The 23,161-nt window shown below is 45.5% G+C and overlaps 1 protein-coding gene and 1 long non-coding RNA gene across 4 annotated transcripts in view; one reads left to right on the plus strand and one right to left on the minus strand.

Moving 5' to 3' along the window:
* The window catches only part of ATRNL1 (attractin like 1), a 903,042-nt gene that overhangs the window by 835,790 nt on the left and 44,091 nt on the right, over nucleotides 1-23,161 (plus strand). Inside the window, exons 28-30 of one of the 2 annotated variants that reach the window (XM_068257926.1) lie at nucleotides 4,481-4,595; nucleotides 11,351-11,504; nucleotides 18,255-18,436. In XM_068257926.1, coding sequence (XP_068114027.1) covers nucleotides 4,481-4,595; nucleotides 11,351-11,504; nucleotides 18,255-18,306 — 321 coding nt within the window. In that variant the 3' untranslated portion in view covers nucleotides 18,307-18,436. Of the gene's footprint in view, nucleotides 1-4,480; nucleotides 4,596-11,350; nucleotides 11,505-18,254; nucleotides 18,437-23,161 lie in introns of those variants that run through there. The other variant, XM_068257927.1, reaches the window with a different exon arrangement.
* LOC137536004 (uncharacterized) overlaps nucleotides 1-23,161 on the minus strand; it is a 248,648-nt gene that overhangs the window by 45,440 nt on the left and 180,047 nt on the right. The window contains exon 4 of one of the 2 annotated variants that reach the window (XR_011024493.1): nucleotides 11,336-11,541. The exons of the other annotated variant lie outside the window; for it this stretch is intronic. This is a non-coding gene — a long non-coding RNA (uncharacterized lncRNA). Of the gene's footprint in view, nucleotides 1-11,335; nucleotides 11,542-23,161 lie in introns of those variants that run through there. 2 annotated transcript variants of the gene reach the window in all.

Genomic DNA, 23,161 nt, shown 5'->3' on the forward strand with positions numbered 1-23,161 from the left:
AGGTGCAGTTGCTTCCCCTCTGCGTCATTTCCAGGAAGTGGGAGAATGGTTTACCCCCATAATATCTTCCAACGGCCTCTGCACTCTGCAGGCAAGAGTATCACGTGGGAGAGACAAAAGGGGTCAAGGGAACAACACTTCACTTCCTTTACCTAATGGTGAACTGGGCAGAGGTAGTGATTTCGGGGGTCTCAGCGCTGGAAAGGCCTGATGGAAGACAAGGAAAGCCTCTGGTGGATCTGGAGGTTCCCCCTCCTGAGGTAAGTATCATATTTTTCAGTTTACGAACCTCAGTTTTGCTTTAAAGTGTACCTGCGACGGGGAGATTTAGAAAAATTATACAAACCTGGGGCTTCCTCCAGGCTGATCGCTCCCTTGCCGCACTCCTGCCCCACCCAGATCCTCCGCAATTTGCCCCGGAAAGTCCTTTAGTCGGTGCAGTCCGGCCGCACACGAAACCCCCTGATTCCCCCCCCCCCCCCCCTGGCTGTGCCTGCACATACGGTAGTAGTAGCAGCAGCAGAGGCACAGATGAGGGCGCGTAAGTGGAGGCGGCGCAAGCGCAGTACGTGGCACACTGAAGGACTTTCCGGGGCTAATTGCAGAGGATCCAGGCGGCGCAGGAGGGTGGCGAGGGAGGGATCAGCCTGGAGGAAGCCCCAGGTATGTATAATTTTTTTCTATGCGGCCCATCTTGGTTTTCATTTAAGCTGTTTTCTAGAAGAATAGTCCATACATTTCTTTCTTGGATACAACGTGGCGTCCGATTACCTGGAAGGTGGTCGGTGGAGGCTCCTGGGAAGCGTTACACTTATTTTTTCGTGTTCTATGTTTTATCTTTTTATTTTGGCAGCGCAGATATTTTATGAATCCCGACGTTCTGGCTGAGGCTTGGCTGCTGTCTGAGGCTGGCAGAATAGGGATGTTAAGGATATTTTGTGCTCACATTTATCTTGTCAGCATACAAACAGATCAGCAGGCTCATTCGTCATCTGCACGGCATGCTGCGCTCACTGACATAGTGTAATTACACTGTGGAAGAATGTCATATGGCAGACGTCACCGACGCAGCCGGCTCTCCGGAGAGAGATACCAATAAAACTATCTCTGCTGAGGTCTCTTTACCTTCCATTTCAGCTTTATCGACAACCTGTAAACCGAGAAATGGATGCAGTCCTCCAACAGCACAAAGTATATCAGAGAAGGAGAGTTAGATTGTGCTGCTGTAGGACTCTGCTCCTTCCACTATCTACCTCTCTTCTCCTGATATACTCTGTGCTGCTGGAGGACTCTGCTCTTTCCACTATCTACCTCTCTTCTCCTGATATACTCTGTGCTGCTGGAGGACTCTGCTCCTTCCACTATCTACCTCCCCTCTCCTGATATACTCTGTGCTGCTGGAGGACTCTGCTCCTTCCACTATCTACCTCTCCTCTCCTGATATACTCTGTGCTGCTGGATGACTCTGCTCCTTCCTCTATCTACCTCCCCTCTCCTGATATACTCTGTGCTGCTGGGGGACTCTGCTCCTTCCTCTATCTACCTTTCCTCTCCTGATATACTCTGTGCTGCTGGAGGACTTTGCTCCTTCCACTATCTGCCTCTCCTCTCCTGATATACTCTGTGCTGCTGGAGGACTCTGCTCCTTCCACTATCTACCTCTCTTCTCCTGATATACTCTGTGCTGCTGGAGGACTCTGCTCTTTCCACTATCTACCTCTCTTCTCCTGATATACTCTGTGCTGCTGGAGGACTCTGCTCCTTCCACTATCTGCCTCTCCTCTCCTGATATACTCTGTGCTGCTGGAGGACTCTGCTCCTTCCACTATCTACCTCTCTTCTCCTGATATACTCTGTGCTGCTGGAGGACTCTGCTCCTTCCACTATCTACCTCTCCTGATGTACTCTGTGCTGCTGGAGGACTCTGCTCCTTCCACTATCTGCCTTTCCTCTCCTGATATACTCTGTGCTGCTGGAGGACTCTGCTCCTTCCACTATCTGCCTCTCCTCTCCTGATATACTCTGTGCTGCTGGGGGACTCTGCTCCTCCCACTATCTGCCTCCCCTCTCCTGATATACTCTGTGCTGCTGGAGGACTCTGCTCCTTCCACTAACTGCCTCTCCTCTCCTGATATACTCTGTGCTGCTGGAGGACTCTGCTCCTTCCACTATCTGCCTCTCCTCTCCTGATATACTCTGTGCTGCTGGGGGACTCTGCTCCTCCCACTATCTGCCTCCCCTCTCCTGATATACTCTGTGCTGCTGGAGGACTCTGCTCCTTCCACTATCTGCCTCTCCTCTCCTGATATACTCTGTGCTGCTGGAGGACTCTGCTCCTTCCACTATCTACCTCCCCTCTCCTGATATACTCTGTGCTGCTGGAGGACTCTGCTCCTTCCACTAACTGCCTCTCCTCTCCTGATATACTCTGTGCTGCTGGAGGACTCTGCTCCTTCCACTATCTGCCTCTCCTCTCCTGATATACTCTGTGCTGCTGGAGGACTCTGCTCCTTCCACTATCTGCCTCTCCTCTCCTGATATACTCTGTGCTGCTGGAGGACTCTGCTCCTTCCACTATCTACCTCTCCTCTCCTGATATACTCTGTGCTGCTGGAGGACTCTGCTCCTTCCACTATCTACCTCCCCTCTCCTGATATACTCTGTGCTGCTGGAGGACTCTGCTCCTTCCACTATCTGCCTCTCCTCTCCTGATATACTCTGTGCTGCTGGAGGACTCTGCTCCTTCCACTAACTGCCTCTCCTCTCCTGATATACTCTGTGCTGCTGGAGGACTCTGCTCCTTCCACTATCTACCTCTCCTCTCCTGATATAATCTGTGCCACTGGAGGACTCGGCTCCTTCCACACACAGGTGCACTCTATTTAGTCATTAGCACTCATCAGGCAATGTCTATGGGCAACTGATTGCACTCAGACCAATAATTAAGCACACCTCACTTTGCAGTTATTTCTTTGTAAAAAATGTTTGGAATCATGTATGATTTTCGTTCCACTTCTCACATGTACACCACTTTGTATTGATCTTTCACGTGGAATTCCAATAAAAATGATTCATGTTTGTGGCAGTAATATGACAAAATGTGTAAAACTTCAAGGGGGCCGAATACTTTTGCAAACCACTGTATATTCTACATATGCCCTCCCCACAGAGCTGCAGTGAATTCACTGAGAATGTTGTGCACATTGAACACAAAGGTGTTTTCTATCACCCATAAACCTGGTTCTGATTGTGCATGAAGAATGTGTAATACAGGAAGAATCCTGCAGAGTACCTGCACATCACTCTTAAAAGGTGGCCACACACCATACAATTTTTTAAATATCTGTTCAATTTAAGAATTGCAATAAATATTTCTGACTGATTGTAACATTTTAAAAATATGACCAATGTACCACATACCTATGTTAAATTTTTCCCCAATTATGATAAAAATGATTGGAAACTCTGAGAAAATTGCATGGGTGTGTATATTAATAAATTGACAATCTAACACACACCATACAATCTTTAGAGAAATTGAAGAAAAATATCTGGCATTCCTGATAGATAAAAATCGAAAAAAACGGGAAATCCGATCGGATTTTTCAGTCGAATGAAAAAAAATTGCCGTAAAATCGGATCATTTTATTGTATCGTGTGTGGCCACCTTTACATGTACCCACAGTCACATTGCCTAGGGCCTGATAGATGTTCTTTACAAGTACCCTTACCAAGGACTAGTTTTAGTCTATGACTAAAGGGAATAAATATGGCAGTCTACATATCCTTCTTACTTCAGTTGTCTTTTAAAATTCCGAAGCGTTGGCAGTTAAGAGATGGATTTCATGTTACATACTTTCAACCAACAAGATTATAATATGCAAATTAGAGAAGTCTGAGTCGGTGGAATCCTAAACTGAGGAGTTGGAGTCAGTGGATTTTTGTACCGACTCCACAGCCCTGATATATATATATATATATATATATATATATATATATATATATATATATATATATATATATTTTTTATTTTTTTTTTACAATATTCATGTATACATTATTTAGTTCACATTTGCCCATTGTAAAATCTTTCCTCTCCTTGATTTACATTCTGAAATTTATCACTGGTGGTGACATCTTTATTCCTATCAGGTGCAGCTCTGCAGAATGTTTTTGAGAATTCCGAAGTCAGTGAAGATATTGCCTGGTTTCCCAGAATGCTCTGGGAGAATTCCGCATAGCTTAACAGCCCAGGCTAAGCATTACTGGGATAGTGTGGCTACATACCATTAAATAGAAGTGGGAAGTGTTTCTAATGCTAAAACCAAGAAAATAACTGTGAAAGTGGGTATCCGGAATAACTGCATTATACTATATGTGACTTTGATGCTGCTTTAAATTTTCTTATACAATTGTGCTGTTCTGGTATGATGATTTCTGTTTTAATATTAATGCATGACTCTCTTTTGCTTTGTTCTAGGGGGTACCGAAACCTATCGCTATAGAGCCATGTTGCGGGAATAAGGCCGCCGTCCTCACCGTTTTCCTCTGTTTGCCGAGAGGGGTTAGCGGCGTTCCTCCGCCGGGGCAGTCAGGTAAGAGATCATGTGACATTTCTCAGGTGACAGCCTGTTAGCAGTGAGCAGTTACAGTTGACAGTGTCAGCCCACAAAATGGCTGCCAGCACGAGACCGGTTCTCTTTGAGTCGCTCTCCCCCTGCAGCTTTGTTTAGCGTTCCCTCCCGCGCAGGCAGCTTCCGCCGCCTGATGGGGTGACTGGGAGTTCAGGGCTTGGAACGTCCTGTCATTTTACCAGAAACACATTGTAAATCCTCGGCGTCCAGATTGTCCTGACAGGAAGCCGCCAGTTAATATAAATTAATGCTCGTTATGGTGAAACGAGGAAAGAACGTATAAATTCAATAAAGGCTGGAGGTAATAACCGCTAGAGAGCGACCAGGATCCTGCGCGGGAGGAAATGCTGAATATGTCCGATTCCCTCTACTCCCATCACCAAACACTTCACAGGACTGGTAATAAGAATTTGTATAAGGTGCGTATTACCGTACATGGAAATCCAGACTAAAATGAGCGAGAAAAAAAAAACTATAAAAATCTTGCTTACATTACTGAATTTTTATGCGAGTCATGACATAATTTTTCAGTTCAGTTTAGGGTAATATCACTTTGACTAGTGTAATTTCCTAAAAAAAAAAAAGGTATTTGTGATAATTCAGCTATGTGGTTACCCACAATGCATCACTCCTGAATATGCTTGGGTATTCTGTTGGACTAATCCCTATCCCACAGAGCCATATCAATCCCTGCCATGCACTGAGGAGGACCAAAGGCCCAAAACAGGCTGTCTGCATGTTGGATTGATGTGGCTCAGTAAAATGTATAAGCTATAAGCTTGCTATACGCAAGCGGTTCTAGATTTGAGCCTGGCTTCAGGGGCATAAACACATAATTTGCATATTCAGGAGTGATGCATTGTGGGTAACCACAGTTGCTCACTTAAAGCTGAATTATCGCAGATACCTTCTGTTCTAAGAAGGCAAATTACACTGAGCATTACAGTGGTAGAGAGGAAAAAACACAGAAAGTCCGGGAGCCCAATCTGGTGCAATATCGTTAGTATATCGGAATAGGTTCAAAAACACTTGAGAATATACTCACAAAGGTGGGTTGCAGAAGAGGCAACCACTCGCACTTGCAGGTGGGGAGAAAACCGTCCCCACTCGGTCTCTAAGTTCCTAGACGGTCGCTGCTCCGGCAAAAAAGATTTTATCCGTCGAACTCTCGACTAAAATCACCCTTAATATGTAAGGGATAACAGCTTATTTAATTCAGGTAGGAGGTGCCCGGTCCAGGTAGGGTTTTTACAATCGTCCTACCTTGATGGTACTTGTTAGTATATCCTACCATACACCATCAAGGTAGGACGATTTTATTTATTACCTTTCTTGAAGCAATTCAAATTGAAATTAAAATGATATATATTATAAATTAGTACCACTACTGTAAAAACCCTACCTGGACCGGGCGCCTCCTACCCGAATTAAATTACACTGAGCATTGCTTTTTGTGTCTCTTTTAGCCCCCTATACTTTCCAAGTGGTTTTGAGTCACCCCGAGCTGCTTAGGTATTCTGCATCACTTTGAATAGTGAAGCAATATAGAGAATTTAACTTGATCCTCTAACCGGTTCTGAGACATTTATACTTCCCTGCTCCTGTAGGAGCTGAACATTTATAGGTCTTTTAAGATCTGACAATTGCAACTCACAGTGGCATAACAATAGGGGGGGGGGGGGGTGTTATCTCCAGGCAGTTTTTGGGGGCAGGAGGGGTTGCAGTATGAGGGGAGAGCATTGGCCCCCACATCGGAGGGGGGGGCACTCCCTCGCCTCGGGCTCTTCCCTCAGCGCTCCCGTTCCAGCATTAATCAGCGGTTCGAGCGGCGGCAAGAACACAAGCATGCTTCCCCCACGGAGGTCCGATGTCTAAGTGCCACACGCTACTTCTTGTAGGAGTAGCGCGTGGCACTTAGACATCGGACCTCCGCTGTGAAAGTATGGAGGTATGCCTGTGTGTTCTGCCACCACTGCTGCCACCGATTTAATGCAGGAGTGGGGCGCGCTGAGGGGAGAGCCCGAGATGAGGGAGAGGGGAGTGCCCTGCCTCCCGGCCGATGTGGGGGCCAATGCTCTCCCCTCATGCTGCGACTCCTCCTGCCCCCCAAAACAGGGGGGGGGGCATACACATTTTCGCAGGGGGGCCCAGTGATTTCTAGTTGCACCCCTGGCAGCTCGTCTCATGTTTTGAAACGAACAGTCAAAAAACATGAAAGTGTGTACAATGTTCTCTGTGACAATGGATCTAAATGCTTACCTGAGGAAAATGTATGCGTGCTCTAACTCCAAGTTTTAACCCTAGCAAGTCTGGCTCTGCAAATCTGGCTCAATTGGCTATTCATGAGGCAATGCTCATGCAAATATGCATTTGCTTTCGCACGCCAAACTATGCAGGGTCAAAAAACGAATACCGCAAAGCGGTCGCCCTGCGGGAATTAGTTCATGCCACATTAGCACTATCCAGGAGCGCCACGGGGAGGCTTCCCAATGCCCCTATACAACCGGGGGACCGCGGGGTCCCAGGCACTCTCACCGCCTGGGAACCACAGCAGCACCCCGGAGGGGGAGGCTGGGTGGCGCAGGCGACCCCCCCCCCCCCCAAGCGTGGCCAGCGCCGGGGGGAGCCGTCCGCTCCAACCTCCCAATATTAAAAACAGGCACTTACCTTAACGTCCATTGCGTTCTGCTACATGCGCATTAACTTGGGGGCACCACATGAGAAAGGAGTGAAGCATGGGTCACCCCAAGCTTTAGAGCTCAGGGCTGGCTCACACACAACACTCCAGAGGGGGGGGGGGGGGGAGGACAGGTGCAAACAACTCACTCCAGGGCTCACACCACCAGAGCAAGCCATCTTCCACCTGCCGTCTGCGCTACCCAGCCTCCCCCTCCGGGGTGTCGCTGTAGTCCCTAGGCAGTGAGAGAGCCTGGGGCCCTGCAGTCCCCCCGGTTGTATGGGGGCATTGGGAAGCCTCCCCGTGGCACTCCTGGATAGTGCTATGTAGAATGAACTAATTCCCGCAGGGCAACCGCTTCGCTGTATTAGTTTTTGACCCTGCAAAGTTTGGCATGCGAAAGCAAATGCAATTTTGCATGAGCAATGCCTCATGATAAGCCAATTTAGCCAGATTTGCACAGCCAGACTTGTAAGGGTTAAGCTTGGTGTTGAGCACGCATACATTTTCTTGTGGTTAGCATTTGACAATGGATCTAAACAGCCCAAATGGAGAGGAGGTAGAGAGTCCGGTAGATGCAGTTTCGTAGGTTTCCTATTGACTCATCTGTCAGCAGGACTGTGAATCCCTTCCTAAAGGTGGCCACACAACATTCGATGTATGGCCAGATTCACCAGGAGATAGATCCCTCTATCATTGAATCCGATTAGAGAGGTAACTATGGCCTGGCCACACTGCACAGCGACTACCAATATTATTTATGTATTTATTTATTGTATTTATAAAGTGGCAACATATTACGCAGCGCTGGACATTAAAGTTACAGACAATATTTAGGGGTTACATACAACAATACAGGAATACAAAAAAAACCAGATCATGCAGCACAGTATGAGATTAGGCAAGTTGAGTTCACTCAGATCCATAGGATGGGTGCACAGTAATGGAGGTGCATGATCAGGTAGGAGACACAAGGAGGAGGACCCTGCCCGAAGCCTTACAATCTAGAGGGAGAGGTAGGGACACGAAAAGTAGGGGACCAGAGTTCCGCTGCGGGTTTAGAGCGCTAGTTAGGGGTGGTAGACCAGAGTGAAAAGGTGAGTTTTGAGGGCCTTCTTGAAGATGTTGAAGAAGGGGGCTGCCCTAATGGGTGGAGGTAGGAAGTTCCATAGTGTTGGAGCAGCTCTTGAAAAGTCCTGGAGTCGTGCATGGGACTGGGTGATGCAGGGGAATTCCAAATCTATTGGAATTCGTCCTGCCTCCACCTTCTGGGCCCCCCTCCTCAAGTGTCTAAAAGTGTATCTGCACCACCCACATACACTTGGGGGGGGGGGGTAGGACCAGCTGGTGTTCCATTAGTCATCCGATATCGAAGACTGTTAACTCCACGGACTCGATTAAGCCCTTGCAACAAATTTTCCCACCATTCCAGATCAATGCATTTGACCAATTTTTGTCCAGAAATTGATCAAAAGATTGATTGGGTGGCCATGTTGCAGGATGGATTCTCATCCAATTCAATAAAATTATGGAATTGGAAGGTCGATCGGGCCACAATATCGAGTGACGTATGGGCACCCTGACTTTGTCTTTTCCAATAGTCAAATCAATTTCTGATGGCCATTATTTTGTTGCAGTAAAACTGATAGGTCAGCACCAGCATCTGTGTGCAGAGAAGTGGCTGTTTGAAATCTTATCAGGTGGATGAAATGAAGTGAAGAGGAGGATCACTGTTCCAGATATCAGTATTATAATATAGTCAGCACCACCAATGTAAAAGCACTTTAATGATGCTTCATGTATAGAACAGCAGCAACAGTCCGCTGTTTCTGAGAACACTCCCTCCTTAAAGCAGGATTGTCACCATAAAAATCTAATTCCAACAGCAACTGGTCTGAGTGTATTAAGTGATAAAGATGCTAATCCTGCATTCAAAACTTTTTCTGCCGTTTTGGTTTGGAGTTATCGCATACCTTTGGAGCACTGTCCCTTTAATAGTCAGTGCCATTCAGTTGCATGCTGGGAGTTCTTTTTAACTAATACATTCCTCCTCTTCCCTTTATTTAGCTGCCTAGCTGAAACATGATCCTCTGCTCACTTGTGTTTACAAGCAAGGCTGAGGTGACTCAGTGATTGGAGGAGAAAAAAAAAAAAGTTAAGGGACGAAACAACATTAGGATTTAGCCTCAGCTGTGGGCAAAAGACATGGTTCCCACCAGGAACAGAATTCTCTTCATTTACTATATAAAATTCACTGATATCAAAACGTGGACAGTACAATACATGTGTTATGTAAGTAGATCAAGGATCTACTTATCTACGTGTTTTTTTTCCCTGGCATAGTATGGCTAATCATCCCCCTTTGTAGCTAGTAAGTTTTAAAGCAGAAGTGTTCTCCCAAACAGTGGGCTTTACCTGTTCGATATATGAGGCATCAATAAAAAGTGTATCTTTTACATTGGGGGTGCCGACTATCCTCTAATACTGGTTTGATTGGTCTCGAGGTGTGGAGACCATATAGTCATACAAACCTCCTGTGATAGAGAAGGGTCTCTGACAGCAGGTTGCCGGGGGCTCCCTTTAATGTACTGTAACTGCCAGCGTGTGCATATTTCTCTGTGAACAGTTTGCTGTAGTGTAACATTGTTTTGCAGAGTGTGGCAGTAAGCACTGGCAGTGTGGGAAGGGGAGGGCGATGTGGCTGCCATTATGTTTTGGCACCTGGTGACGCCCATCTGTTAATCTGCGGAACCAGCGAAGGTCTATTGAGTTAGATTATTGCAGGGAGGATGGAACGAGCTTTTCATACGCACGGAAAGCCTCTCGTCACATCTGCCGCCGTCACCCTGCCTGTCACACGCTCCAGAGCAACAGACGATCAACTGCAGAATTATTCACTCGCTGCTAACCGAATGGATGCGGCAAATATGGAATTCTACATAGTAAACTGCAATAGCCGTCTGCTGCGGGACCTGCAGCGACTCCGCTCTGTTATGCTTCTATTCACTTACTGGCTGCAAATATGCTGAAATCTGCAGCTAGCCAGATACTGGCCTAACTCGGCAAAACTTTCCTTAAAGGACACCCCTCCTATTATACAGATCCAACTAAAAATACTGGCACTGTACAGGAGAATTCCGCATAGCTAAACAGCCTAGGCTGTGACATCACTGGGAGGGCGGGGCTACATACCAATATACAGCAATGTATAGATATAGGAAGTGTTTTACAGCAATGTATAGATATAGGAAGTGTTTCTGATGCTGAAACCAGGGAAATTACCATAAAAGTGGGTATCCTGAATAATTTACTGCATTCTACTATATGTCACTGGAGTGCCTCTTTAAGGTGCTAGAGGCTGAGGGGGAGATGTTTAGGCACTAGAGGCGCGTACGTTAAAAAGGGGCGCTGGGAAAAAAGGATGCTGGGTTTTAAACGATAAACATGGATAACGTTTAAAAATATAATGTACTATATTTCATTTAAAAATGTTTTATAAAGTTATAAATCATTAAATAATGTGCATTAAATCGGCAATTGTGAAAACGTTAATCTTCCGTTTAAAAAGTGAAATGTATAATAACGTTTAAAAAAAAATGAGTAAGTAACCCTCCCTGTACCTACCCCTAACCCCTAACCCCTAGACCCCCGTATTGGTGCCTAAACCTAAGACCCCCCTGGTGGTGCCTAAACCTAAGACCCCCCTGGTGGTGCCTAAACCTAAGACCCCCCTGGTGGTGCCTAAACCTAAGACCCCCCTGGTGGTGCCTAAACCTAAGACCCTCCTTAGTGATCACTGTATTGTGTGTAGAATAATGTTTTAGAAACAGTAAGGGATAAAATATATTACAATTTACGTTACGTACTGATCGATTTATTTTGTGAATAATAATGTTTTACAAACAGTAAGGGATAACATTTAAAATGTTTTATTGAAATAGGAAACGTAAATCATCACAAGCAGTTATAAAACATTAAAAATCTTTGGGCGCCGTTGAAAAACGTTATTATTCTCGGGCGCCCTTTTTTCCTGTTCCAGGCCCAGTAAACGATATTTATTATGGCAGTGAATGGCGGCGCCCGATTTGTCCACTAGCCTCCTGCGCCCTTTTTTACTGTTTCCCTAGAGGCAGTAGGGTTGATCCACCTGATGCTGACAAGGAGTTGTTTAGCCACTGGAGGCTGCCTGGAAGGTGAGTTTTTAAAGTGGACCTGAACTTCCTCTCTGCTCTAAAAGTAAAGCAACAGCATAATAAACTTAAAACACATTTCTTTGTTACCACTTAAAAGGAACCTGAACTGAGTAAAATTATTTAAAATAAACACATGAGGTAACTTCAAATGAATATTACATAGTTGCCTTGCCATCACTTCCTCTCAGAAGCTCATCATTTTCTTCTGACAACGATCCCTTTCAGTTCTGACAACATTTTGTCAGAACTGAAATATATCAGTTGCTGTCAGTTATATATCAGCTGATGTCAGTTATAGCTGAGAGAACAACTGACGTGCCAGGTAATGTCCATTTTTCCCTATGGCTCAAGTGGGCGATATTACAGTTTAACAGTGTGCTGAACAGGAAGCTGTTATGTGGTAATGGCCATTTTCAAAATGGAGGATGGAGAATTCCATTGATGGACAAACAGGACACGGGACAGAAGAGAGAGTGAGGAGTAGACTACACGGGAGGTAAGTATGGCTTGTGTATGTTTATTTTGACTTTTAATTTTCAGTTCAGGTTTTCTTTAAAGAACTCATGCAATAAATCTGCAGTGTCTACACTTTCTGTTTAGAGGAAACATCCAAGCTAAAAAAAAAAACTCCACTTACCTGGGGCTTCCCTTCCTCCATCCCCTGGCAGTCGTTCTGTGCCCTCACCGCAGCTCCGGGGGCTCCTGAGTTCCTTCGCTGCAGAAGCCGACCTCGCCGGGTCGGCTTCTTGTGCGCTCCACGGTGCGGGTCACGTGGTCTGGCTAATATCATCAGGATTGTACGGCGTAGGCGCAGTAGTTTTGCGCCTGCGCAGTATAATCCTGATGGCTTCGGCCGGACCACGTGACCCAGGCGGTGGAACGCAGAAGAAGCCGACCCGGAACCCGACCTGGCGAGGTCGTCTTCTGCAACGGGGAATATCGGGAGCCACCGGAGTTGCGGCGAGGGCACAGAACGACTGCCAGGGACTGGAGGAAGTCCCAGGTAAGTGGAGTTTTTTTTAGCTTGGACCTTTACTTTAGCCACTGAAGGTGAAGGAGAATTTTAGGCACTTAGGAATGTTAAAGAAGGTCTTAAGGTACTAGAGGCACGGAGGCATTGGGGAACAGGAAGGTGTGTTTTGGGCACAGCAACCTTAAAGAGGAACTGTCGCGAAAAATCTTAAAATTTAAAACACATACAAATAAGAAGTGCATGTCTTCCAGAGTGAAATGAGCCATACATTACTTTTCTCCTATGTTGCTGTCACTTACAGTAAGTAGAAATCTGACATTACCGACAGGTTTTGGGTTAGTCCATCTCTTCATGGGGGATTCTCAGCATGACCTTTATTCTTTATAAAGACATTTATAAATGTCTGCACACTTTTTTTGGCAGTTGGATGGTGCAAAAGCCATTCACTAAGTGCTTTTCTTTGAGCGACAAGCGCTCGTTTCTGCCTTCTCGGGACGTGGGTACATGCACGTGATGAACCAAACGTTTTGTGACGCACAACGATTACGATAGTCAGGGCGGATCGGATCTTTAAGATCCCCCAATGAGTCCCGCACAAAGTGCAAAAATTGTTTGACTTCCCATTGCGTCCTTCGTGTGCTGTCGCAGGGGCAAACCCAGGATTTTCAAGGGGGGGGGGGGGGATTCCTGAAAGGTCTCCCTCAGCCACACCCACACACAATACAGTGTACAGGTTGCCCCCCGTTAACAAACGAGATAGGGACTGTAGGTTTGTTCTTAACCTGAATCTGTTCTTAAGTCGGAACATTGTGCCACCTCTGTCCTCTGTGCCCCCCTGTGCCTCCAGTGTCCCCATCTTTGTCACCTCTGCCCTTTGTACAGGTTTAAAGAAGTTTAAAAGCCATTTTTTCTTTGATTTTTTTAAATCGATTTTCTCAAAAACTACAAGTCCGATTTGAAATTTTTTTTTTACTTGTTCCCATGGAAACACAGAATCCATGCCGTTTGTATCGGCGGGTCGTTCGTAAGTCGGGGTCTACTTGTAATAATATGTAGGAAGAAGGGGGGGGGGGGGGAAATCACCGCTTCACCGCACTGTGGAAGACAGTGCTGGACCCCAGGCAGCCAGGCCCAATGAGAGTAAACCAAGAAAAAGCAATGGTCTGCAACGATGTCTCTCAGAAAACACTCCGTTTTTATCTAGGACATATCCTCAAAGCAGTAAAAAGTACAAAGCTGACATGTTTCGGGGCTTTCAGCCCTTAGGCTACGTTTCCACTGTAACGTTACATTTTGGCCTGCAAAAAATCGTTTAAGATTTTTCTGATTGGTGAAAATTCACATGTAAATTTTTACGCGTTTTTATGCGAATTTTCATACGCGAAAATTCGCATTAGCTAAATATACATAATCTGCCTAGTAACAGCTTAGTCATGATTGCTGACAACTTCCTGTAACCATGGATTTACTGCGAATGTTCGCACAAATAACGTGAAAATGTGCATTGCCTATACAATGCATTGTACGCGATGTCCAAAAATATGATGCAGGACCTCAGATTTTTTTCACGCGTACGAAAATTCGCATAGAGTGGAAACGGCTGCATTGACTAACATTAGTTTTAAATTTTATGCAAATTTTCTGAGCAGAAAAACTAGAAAACACAAAACGCACAAGTGGAAACCTAGCCTTAATCATAGCTTAATAATATGGTAGGGCATTATGCTGGGTACGCATAATGCAATTTCCAGTCCGACTGACAGGATCTGACAACTATTTCCTAAATGTCCAATCTGCTCCTGATGGACAACAGGATCGATCAGGAGTAGTTTGGATACAGATAATAATGAGGACAGCCGACATTGGTAATAAAGGGGAACATGAGGACACAGGGCTGTGTTCACACCTGACTCTCTTAAAGTGAACCAGAGACGAAGCACCCTCATGTATTTTATCATATATATCGGTGAGAACATTAGAAAAAACACATACCCTGCTCTCTGTTTCATCCTTCACTGCTCAACCTGCCTGTTATCAGCCCTGATAAAATCCCAGACTGAGCATTCAGTCTGGCTTTGCTCAGGAATCATTATAGCTGAGTAATGGCTTGGGCTTGAAAAGACATCAGAGAAGACAGACTCAGCTATAATGATTCCTGAGCAGTGAAGGATGAAACAGAGAGCAGAGTAGGTATTTTCTCTTAACGTTTCCACCGATATATATGGTAAAATACATGAGGGGGCTTAGTCTCTGGTTTAATTTAAGTTCTCCAGAGCTGCTCCATGCTCTGTACACACGCTGCTGCTCCATGCTCTATACACATGCAGCTGCTCCATGCTCTTTACACATGCAGCTGCTCCATGCTCTGTACACATGCAGCTGCTCCATGCTCTGTACACATGCAGCTGCTCCATGCTCTGTACACATGCAGCTGCTCCATGCAAAGTACACACCCTGCTGCTCCATGCTTTATACACATGCAGTTGCTCCATCCAAAGTCAATTGTAGCAGGGAAAGTAAGGGGGCAGTGCAGTGCGCTGCAGGATGCCTGCAGATATTCTAGTGTCTCAATTTGTGCCTGTCCACAGACACTGCACTGGCCCTGATCTGATGGTCTGAGGGGGGATTCTGGGCCCCCCCACCCCACCCTGCGTTTGCCTATGCTGTTGGGTGACATCATGTGTTCTTGTGGGCTGGAAGATGGATCAGGGTACACTTGTTTGTCAGTAGGCATCGCTGTGAGGTTTGGGATGGACCTCTAACTTCATGTGATTTTGTAATTATCTAATAGGAACTAGGGTAGAGGGACAGTGACACAGGAAGAAGCTGCAGCTGTGCAGGCTCTGAACAGTGGTGTCACTTGCTCTTACATTACAGTGTGGCCAGGCTGTGTGAACCTCAGAAGTGGATGAATAGAATTACAACTATTTCAGTGGGTGGGTGAACAGACCACATAGTAGTGGCTGGATAGTGTAATGGTTAAGGGCTTCGGCTCTGACACAGGAGACCTGGGTTTAAACCTCGGCTCTTCCTGTTCAGTAAGCCAGCACCTATTCAGTAAGGCGCTCTTTGGGCAAGACTCCCTAACACTGCTACTAACTACTGCGTGCGCTCTAGTGGCTGCCTCGCAACACAAACGCTTTGAGTCCAACAGGAGAAAAGCACTATACAAAAAAAGAAATTATAATATATATATATATATATATATCTCTGAACTGCATGTCCAGCTATTTGTCTGCTTGTTCCATACTTCGTTTATGCTTATAAATGAACATCTCCTCTTCTAACCCCATTGTTACACCTGCCACTTCGCGTCACACCTCCCTCCCTCCCCTCCACTTGTGTTTTTATTCCGTGTTTTGGTTTGAGTGACCTTCTGTGCACGGCTGGTGAAAAGCAGCAGCTCCGGCTTCCCGCCTTATAATGACTCCGCCATGGAACACAAATTAACATAAGTGAAAACACTTCAGGCGCACAATGCCGCACCAGCCATGGACTCGCCGCAGGGCACCGGGGTCCCTCCCTGCCCGCTTTACAAACTAATTCCTAGGAACGGGAAGACTTGGCTTGTAATCTGCAATTATTCTATAAAATGGATTATTTAGTCCAATTACAGACCACGCTGTAGACCCACTCACCGCTGCCGGCTTTAATCATCAGAATGTTCCATTTCTCTTAGACTGGGGCATGTGCGAAGGTTCTGACTCGGCAGTACTTTCTGCTGCTGTGCTCACAGCCAATCAGTGTCTCTTTATGTACTCTAACTGCTCTGCTAACTCCATAGAACAACGTGTTTGTGAGAAAACAGATTCAAAGCATTCTATAGTTACAAACTCAATACGTGATTACACCATTGAAAATCTCTGTGTAGTGTGTGGAGGGATTCCAGCAGATAGATTCCTTTCTCATCAGATAATGGTCAGAAAGGCTGTTGGGCAGTGTAATAGGCCATCTTAACACTAAAATAATTTGTACTCAGGCTCAGTGCCTAAACGAGCACCCTTTCCCATGTTCCTTCGTGCATAGCCCCCTCCCCCCAAACAGACTTCCATGCCCTACCCTAACATACCCCTCTCCTCCATTCAACCCTTAGGCCCTAAGCACCGCCTCTTCTTTCTAGCCTACAGTGCTGAAACTTCTCCAACCCCATCCTTTCTGCAGTGCCTAAACATGCCAACCCAGTCCTTACTTTCCACGCCTCCTCCTTTAGGTTGCTGTGCCCAAAACTTGTTCCCCAGTGCCTAACTGCCTCTCCTTCTGCATAAAAAGCCTCTAGTACCTTAAGACCTTCTTCCACATTCCTAAGTGCCTAAAATTCTCTTTAAAGAGGACCCCAGAGTAAAAACAAAAATCCGGCAGCCTGTAAGTGAAAGAAAGTTATATTTACCCGAGAAGCCTTGTCCCGCGATGCCGTCCCAAAGTCCTTGCATCACCCGACTTCCGGCGCCTGGCCCCGCCTCCTATCTCTCACCGGAGAAAAACACCAAGCTATTTACTGTGAAAAGCCACCTGTCTTGCATCTACAAGCACCTGACTGTTTCCTCTGTAACACAGTCCACCCTGCAGCTATGAATTGATCTAAGACATTTAGTATCTATTGATATATACCTTTGAGTCCTATGGGAGAAAAGTGCTTTACTAATCTTATTGTATTGTATTAAAAACAATAAAAAAAAAATGGTAAGAACTTATTTCCAAGCAGCACCTGCTTTTGAAAATGGTCTGCAGGGAAGCCTATCAGCAAATGTAAAGCCACAGAAACGCTAAATCCATTGCTGTGCCTTTAAATTTGCTGACTGGCTCCCCTGCAGAACATTAAGGCAGGTGCTTCTTGGAAACAAGCTATTCTTCTTCCATTCCTAATGAGGGCCAAAGAATTTCATGGCATTTTCACTGCCTTGGGGCAGAGTATGGTGGTGTTTCCCTCTCCGTGTATTTGCAACGCCCCACCCCAACCTTCCCATTCCATGTGCAACATCCACATATGCAGCCCCTCTCTTTCATGTACACCTCCCTTGAGCATCAGCTTCCCTTTTTTCATGTGTTGCTCCCCATTTGCAGCCTTCTTTTTAAAGAGAATCTGTATTGTTAAAATCGCACAAAAGTAAACATACCAGTGTGTTAGGGGACATCTCCTATTACCCTCTGTCACAATTTCGCCGCTCCCCGCCGCATTAAAAGTAGTCAAAAACAGTTTTAAAAAGTTTGTTTATAAACAAACAAAATGGCCACCAAAACAGGAAGTAGATTGATGTACAGCATGTCCACACATAGAAAATACATCCATACACAAGCAGGCTGTATACAGCTTTCCTTTTGAATCTCAAAAGATCATTTATGTGTTTACCTTCTGTCCCCTGCTTCTCTCATGCACTGAACATTACAGGCTTCCTGCAGACAGCTCTGCCTGTGCCTGTGTTTGTAATTCCTCAGTATGTGTCAGCCAGCTACTTCCACAGCCTCCAGAGGAGGATTTTTATCCAGCTCTCTTCTATCACTGATAAGATAGCAGAGAAGCTGCTGGCTTATGTAAATAAAACACACACTGGAGTGTGCATAGAGGAACAGACCAGCACGGAAGAGTTGGCAGCCTTCCAGACATAGGCCGACAAGTCTGACAGGGGAAAGATACATTGATTTATTACAGAGACCGTGATAGTACAAAGTGCTGCAGTGAGCCAGAACAGATTAGAATAGGTTTAGGAACTTGTAGGATGGTAGAAAAAACGTAATTTTTGTTACAGAGTCACTTTAATATGTATCAACCTCTATTTCAGATGTCCAGGTTCCCCCTTGAGCTGCAGGCGCACAAGGCGTGGGCCTCTCTAGCCCTTCCAGATATCCGGCCCTGATTGAGACCACTGAGGTCGAAAAGTTCAGCATGACAGTAAAATTCTGCAATGGAATGAAAGATGGCAGCCTCTGTATTCCTAATAATTCAGGCACCCTTTAATAAATAAGTCAGGCAGAGTCTTGCTTTAAACAACCTAATGGTTTCATCAGCCTGCATTGGTGAGACGTTTACATTAAGTCCCCGGCTCTGCCAATCGGCTGCGGCCATACGAGAGGCTCCCGTCTTCCTGCTGGATTCTGTGAACTTCTCATCCACCCTGGCGTGTCTTCTGCTGTCACACAGGAACCTGTCAGCAGTCACCCCATGTTTGAACAACCCCCAATTCTTGGTGTGACTCTTTGAAAAGCGGTTGACACCAGGCCTCGGGCGGCGTACCGCGGTGACAGTGCCGGCGCTACGCTCCTGCATGGGGGAACCGTCTCTCAGAACTGGGATATGGAGGCTTCTCATCGTATTTCAAAGGGAATAATGAATACTTTGTTGTCATTTCAAGGATCTAGGTTGGCGAGAAAGTAATTATTCTAAACGTGCATTTATCTTCGGTGACACTTTATAAACAATCGGAAGATAATTATTTTCTAGTTTTGGTTCTCAGAGTCGGAGCTGTGTCATTAAGAGAAGCAGATATTGTGCTTTTTGTCAAATGTATATTTTTTTGGCCATCTCGCACCTCTTAAAGTGTAACTCTACTTTCTTAAACGTCTTCTTTTAAATCGCATTATTTATATTTACAGATTGCATAGAAAGCTCATGGTGAGCCAGAACACCTAGGAGTGTGTAAGGGGCTAAAAGAGACCAAAAAGCCTCCTTACTAAAATGCTACGCAAAGCAGAATGTTGCCTTCTTAAAACAGAAGGTATTTGCGATTATTCAGGTTGGAGTGAGCATATGATGTTTCCCACAATGCATCACTGCTGAATATGCAAATCATCCTTTGTTGTCTCTGTAAGCTAACCACACCTCCAGAACCGCTGGAATGCAAGGATGTGTCAGCTTGTTATTACAGAGCCAAACTAATCCAACATGCATGCAAGCTGTTTCAGACTGGTTAGTCCTCATCAGTGCCTGGCATGCACACTGCTGGCAGTCCCAGATTTTAAGCACAGATCTCATGGTCATGTGACCATTTTTGAAAGGGAATTTCTCCAAAAAATGGTATCAAATAAAAAAATTATGTGAGGCTTAAATCTTGGAGAGTGGACTAAAGCTATATACTCCCCACCCGACAGGAAGATTGATCTAGTGACGTCTCCCTCACTAAGAGCGTTCCACAATCCATGTTCCGGCGTGCGAGTATGCGTGACGTCATACGAGGGGCGTGTATGGGAAGTCAAGTGATTGCGATACTTTGCTTAGTCGTCGGTGATCTTAAAGATCCGATCTGTCGTGACGGTCGTTATCACCACTTGACGATAAACGACGTTCGCGTTATCGCACACCTGTACCCACGCTGTGAGATCGTGGAAACGGTCGCTAATCTCTCAAAGTGTCGTCGGGAAAGTCATGTTGTGGGTATAGGCCCTCGGGCTTTAAAGTATAGGGGAATGTTCAAGAAGTATTCATGTGAAATTTTGTATTACTTATAAGGAATATCGGTAATGTTGCCAGAGATGTTCTCACTAGTAATAGGGGATTCTCTGGAAACTCCATCTTTCCGAAAAGGAGTACATTCTGCTGTAATGCTGAGAACAGAGCTGTAGAACATATAAAGGTTCCCAGTAGAGACTGACTGCCCTTCTTTCTTTGGCAGCTGCAGTATGATTAGCTGAAATCCTAGCACCTTCTATTGGCTGTACTTTCAGATGGACACTTTTTGTAGAAGGTTTCTATTAAGCCATCAACTCCTGTGCAAATATACAAATTCCATTCCAGCAGATCAATATCGCTGCATCAGAATGATTCCTCGCTTGATTGGACTAACCGAACCATTCCAGGCATTTATGTCTAAACTGCATATTGATTGCGCGCTAATTTGGGATGGAAAGATTTCGTAACACGATTATGGAGATTCATTTTAAACGGTGCTCAAATAATAAGCTGATAATTTCATTTAGAGAACTGAGCAATGATTAGAGGCCCCATCCAGGCAAAAATATAAATGTAATCCTACCGATCCCAGACTCCAAAAGAGTAGTGTGAAGACTTCTAAACAGAGCAGGATCATCCACCAGGCATCTAAGGCAGGTGCCTTGGTTGTAGTGGGTGTCAAGGGGCCCACCAGCCACCTTCTCTGACCTCCCTCCATTTCAGCTTACCAAAAAGACCCCAAATGTACTACCATGCATTGGGCCCCACTGCATCTTAATCCATCTCTGCTTCTAAAACCTTAATTCTTTAGTGAAACAGTATTGTAGACCCCGTAGGCTAAACTGGGCTGAGGTGGCTGATAAAAAGCGCTTCTTGCGAGACCCTGGTGTGTGCAGCAGCCCTAATACGTCTGCAAGAGATCCGGCATACCAGGCCATATTACCCAAACACAAAGCACAGCTCGTCTTCACTGTTCTCTCTTATGCTCCAGGCCCCCTCGTTCACCGCACATTGTCCACCCTCCACAGTGACAGAACACATCACTACCCTACTGGCTAGGAATGCATCTGTTCAGCCTCAGCCACAAACTGTCACTTGAGGGATCGTGTCCCGATCCCTGACGTGCAAAACTAATCTCATGTGTGTGCCCAGATTTAGTGTGGGCTCATTTCCTTAAGGCAGGGATGCCCCGCATGGCATACCACGCCCTGCCACACTGGAAATTTTAGTCAATGGCCCGCATTGCATTTCCGTTCGCATTCTGCAGTTCACACTTCCCTCTAAAGTGAACCTGCGGTAAGTCATTTTAAACAATACCAGTTGCCTGGCAGTCCTGCTGATGTATTTGGCTGCAGAAGTGTCTGAATCACTCCAGAAACAAGCATGCAGCTAATCTTGTCAGATCTGACAATAATGTCTGAAACACCTGGTCTGCTGCATGCTTGTTCAGGGTCTATAGCTGAAAGTATTAGAGGCAGAGGATCCACAGGATAGCCAGGCAACTGGTATTGCTTAAAAGGAAATACGGTTAAATGTGGCAGCCTCCATATCCCTCTCGCTTCAGGATCGGACAGATTTTTGCTTTTTCTACACGTACACAAAAAGAGTGATGAAAAACCCGGGAAACACATGTACAAAAGCACAAATGTGTTACCTGCCTAAACTTCCTGTTCCGGATGGCGAGAGTAAAGCTGTATATTTATTACACACACACATGGATTGCCCTGTGATTGCCCTCCCCGGCAAGGCCAGGAGTTTTTGTGCTGGTGATGATCTTTTCATTTGAATGGTATAGTAGTGATTTTACAATGACTTTCTCCTAAGAAAAGATATGACACAGGAATACAAAGTAATGAATCACCCTCAACCTTGGGAGGCATAGAAAAAACGTGCAGATATTTATTGAAATGTGGTATTTTTATAGAGAAAAGGCCTCCTTTATGCTTTTCTCTCCTCCACCGGAGTTGCCAGTGCATTCTGCAGGCAGGTGGGGGAGTGTTCCTTTTCTCTGCACACACACAATAGGGAGTAATATTGGCATTGATAGTGTGCAGGTGCAGCGTGCTTCCATATTACCTCCCGCATACACAGAATATTGCAAGGAAGTCTTCCTAACATCTCACAGCGTCCTCCAGCCTCATCTCCATTTTACAGCTCTCCGCGGACAACATACGCGAGCTTTAACCCGACCTCTACGCGTAAGACAAGGAAGAATATAAAAGTCATTAATCTGATCTCTAGAGACCGATTGCCAGAAGGGAAATCATTCTTTTCGCTGCTTTTCTCTTCTGTGTATAGCGATGCAGAGACACTGATACACAGTGTTTTGGCTTCGCAGAATGTGTATGGTGTCGTGTTCTGTGGATTCAGTGCAGGTCAAGACTGATCTGCAATGGGTAAAACCGAGCTGCCAGGTCAACCAATGCACTGTATGGTTTGATAGAGAGGTGAGCCATTCATCTTGGCCTTGAGTAGGATTCACTATGAAGCAGGTGACTAAGTGACTTAAAGGAAACCTGTAAGAGTTTAACTTACCTGAGGCTTCTACCGGCCCCCTGCAGACGCCAGGACAAAGCAATCTCCAGCCCCCCCACCGCTGCTCAGTTTCGTTATCCCCGGCTTGCAAGTAGACAGCCACTGGGCTTGCGCGTCCCTGGCCACACACGTCCTCATTCACGCTCCTGTTGCTGGGAGTGTATGAGAAAACCTGCACAGAATGCTCCTAGCGACAGGAGCACGAATAAGGATGTGCGTGGCCAGGGCTGCGCAGTGGCTGTGGACAGGCTCAGTCATGTCTGCATGGGGCCGGTAGATGTGTCAGGTAAGTTAAACTCCTTTTTTAAAAGTCCTTACAGGTTTCCTATTTATATTTAAAGAGAAACTCCGACCAAGAATTTAACTTTATCCCAATCAGTAGCTGATACCTCCTTTTACATGACAAATCTATTGCATTTCACAAACAGACCATCAGGGGGTGCTGTATGACTGATATTGTGGTGAAACCCCTCCCACAAGAAGCTCTGAAAAGTGCGGTACTCTGGGCAAACTGCCACAATGTAACAATGTTCACAGACAGGAAATGGCTGTTTACAGCTGTCTGTAACAGCCAGAACAGCTAGAAACAGCTACATAACCTGCCCACAGTAACAATGTCACCATGTAATACATGTCAGAATGTGAATCTGGGAGAGGAAAGATTTTACAATGAGCAAACACTGACTAAATCATTTACCGTATACATAATTATTGTAAAAATGAAGCACTTTTTTTATTACATTATTTTCACTGGAGTTCCTCTTTAAG

The sequence above is a fragment of the Hyperolius riggenbachi genome, chromosome 10 (assembly GCF_040937935.1).
Source record: "Hyperolius riggenbachi isolate aHypRig1 chromosome 10, aHypRig1.pri, whole genome shotgun sequence".
Classification (NCBI taxonomy): domain Eukaryota; kingdom Metazoa; phylum Chordata; class Amphibia; order Anura; family Hyperoliidae; genus Hyperolius; species Hyperolius riggenbachi.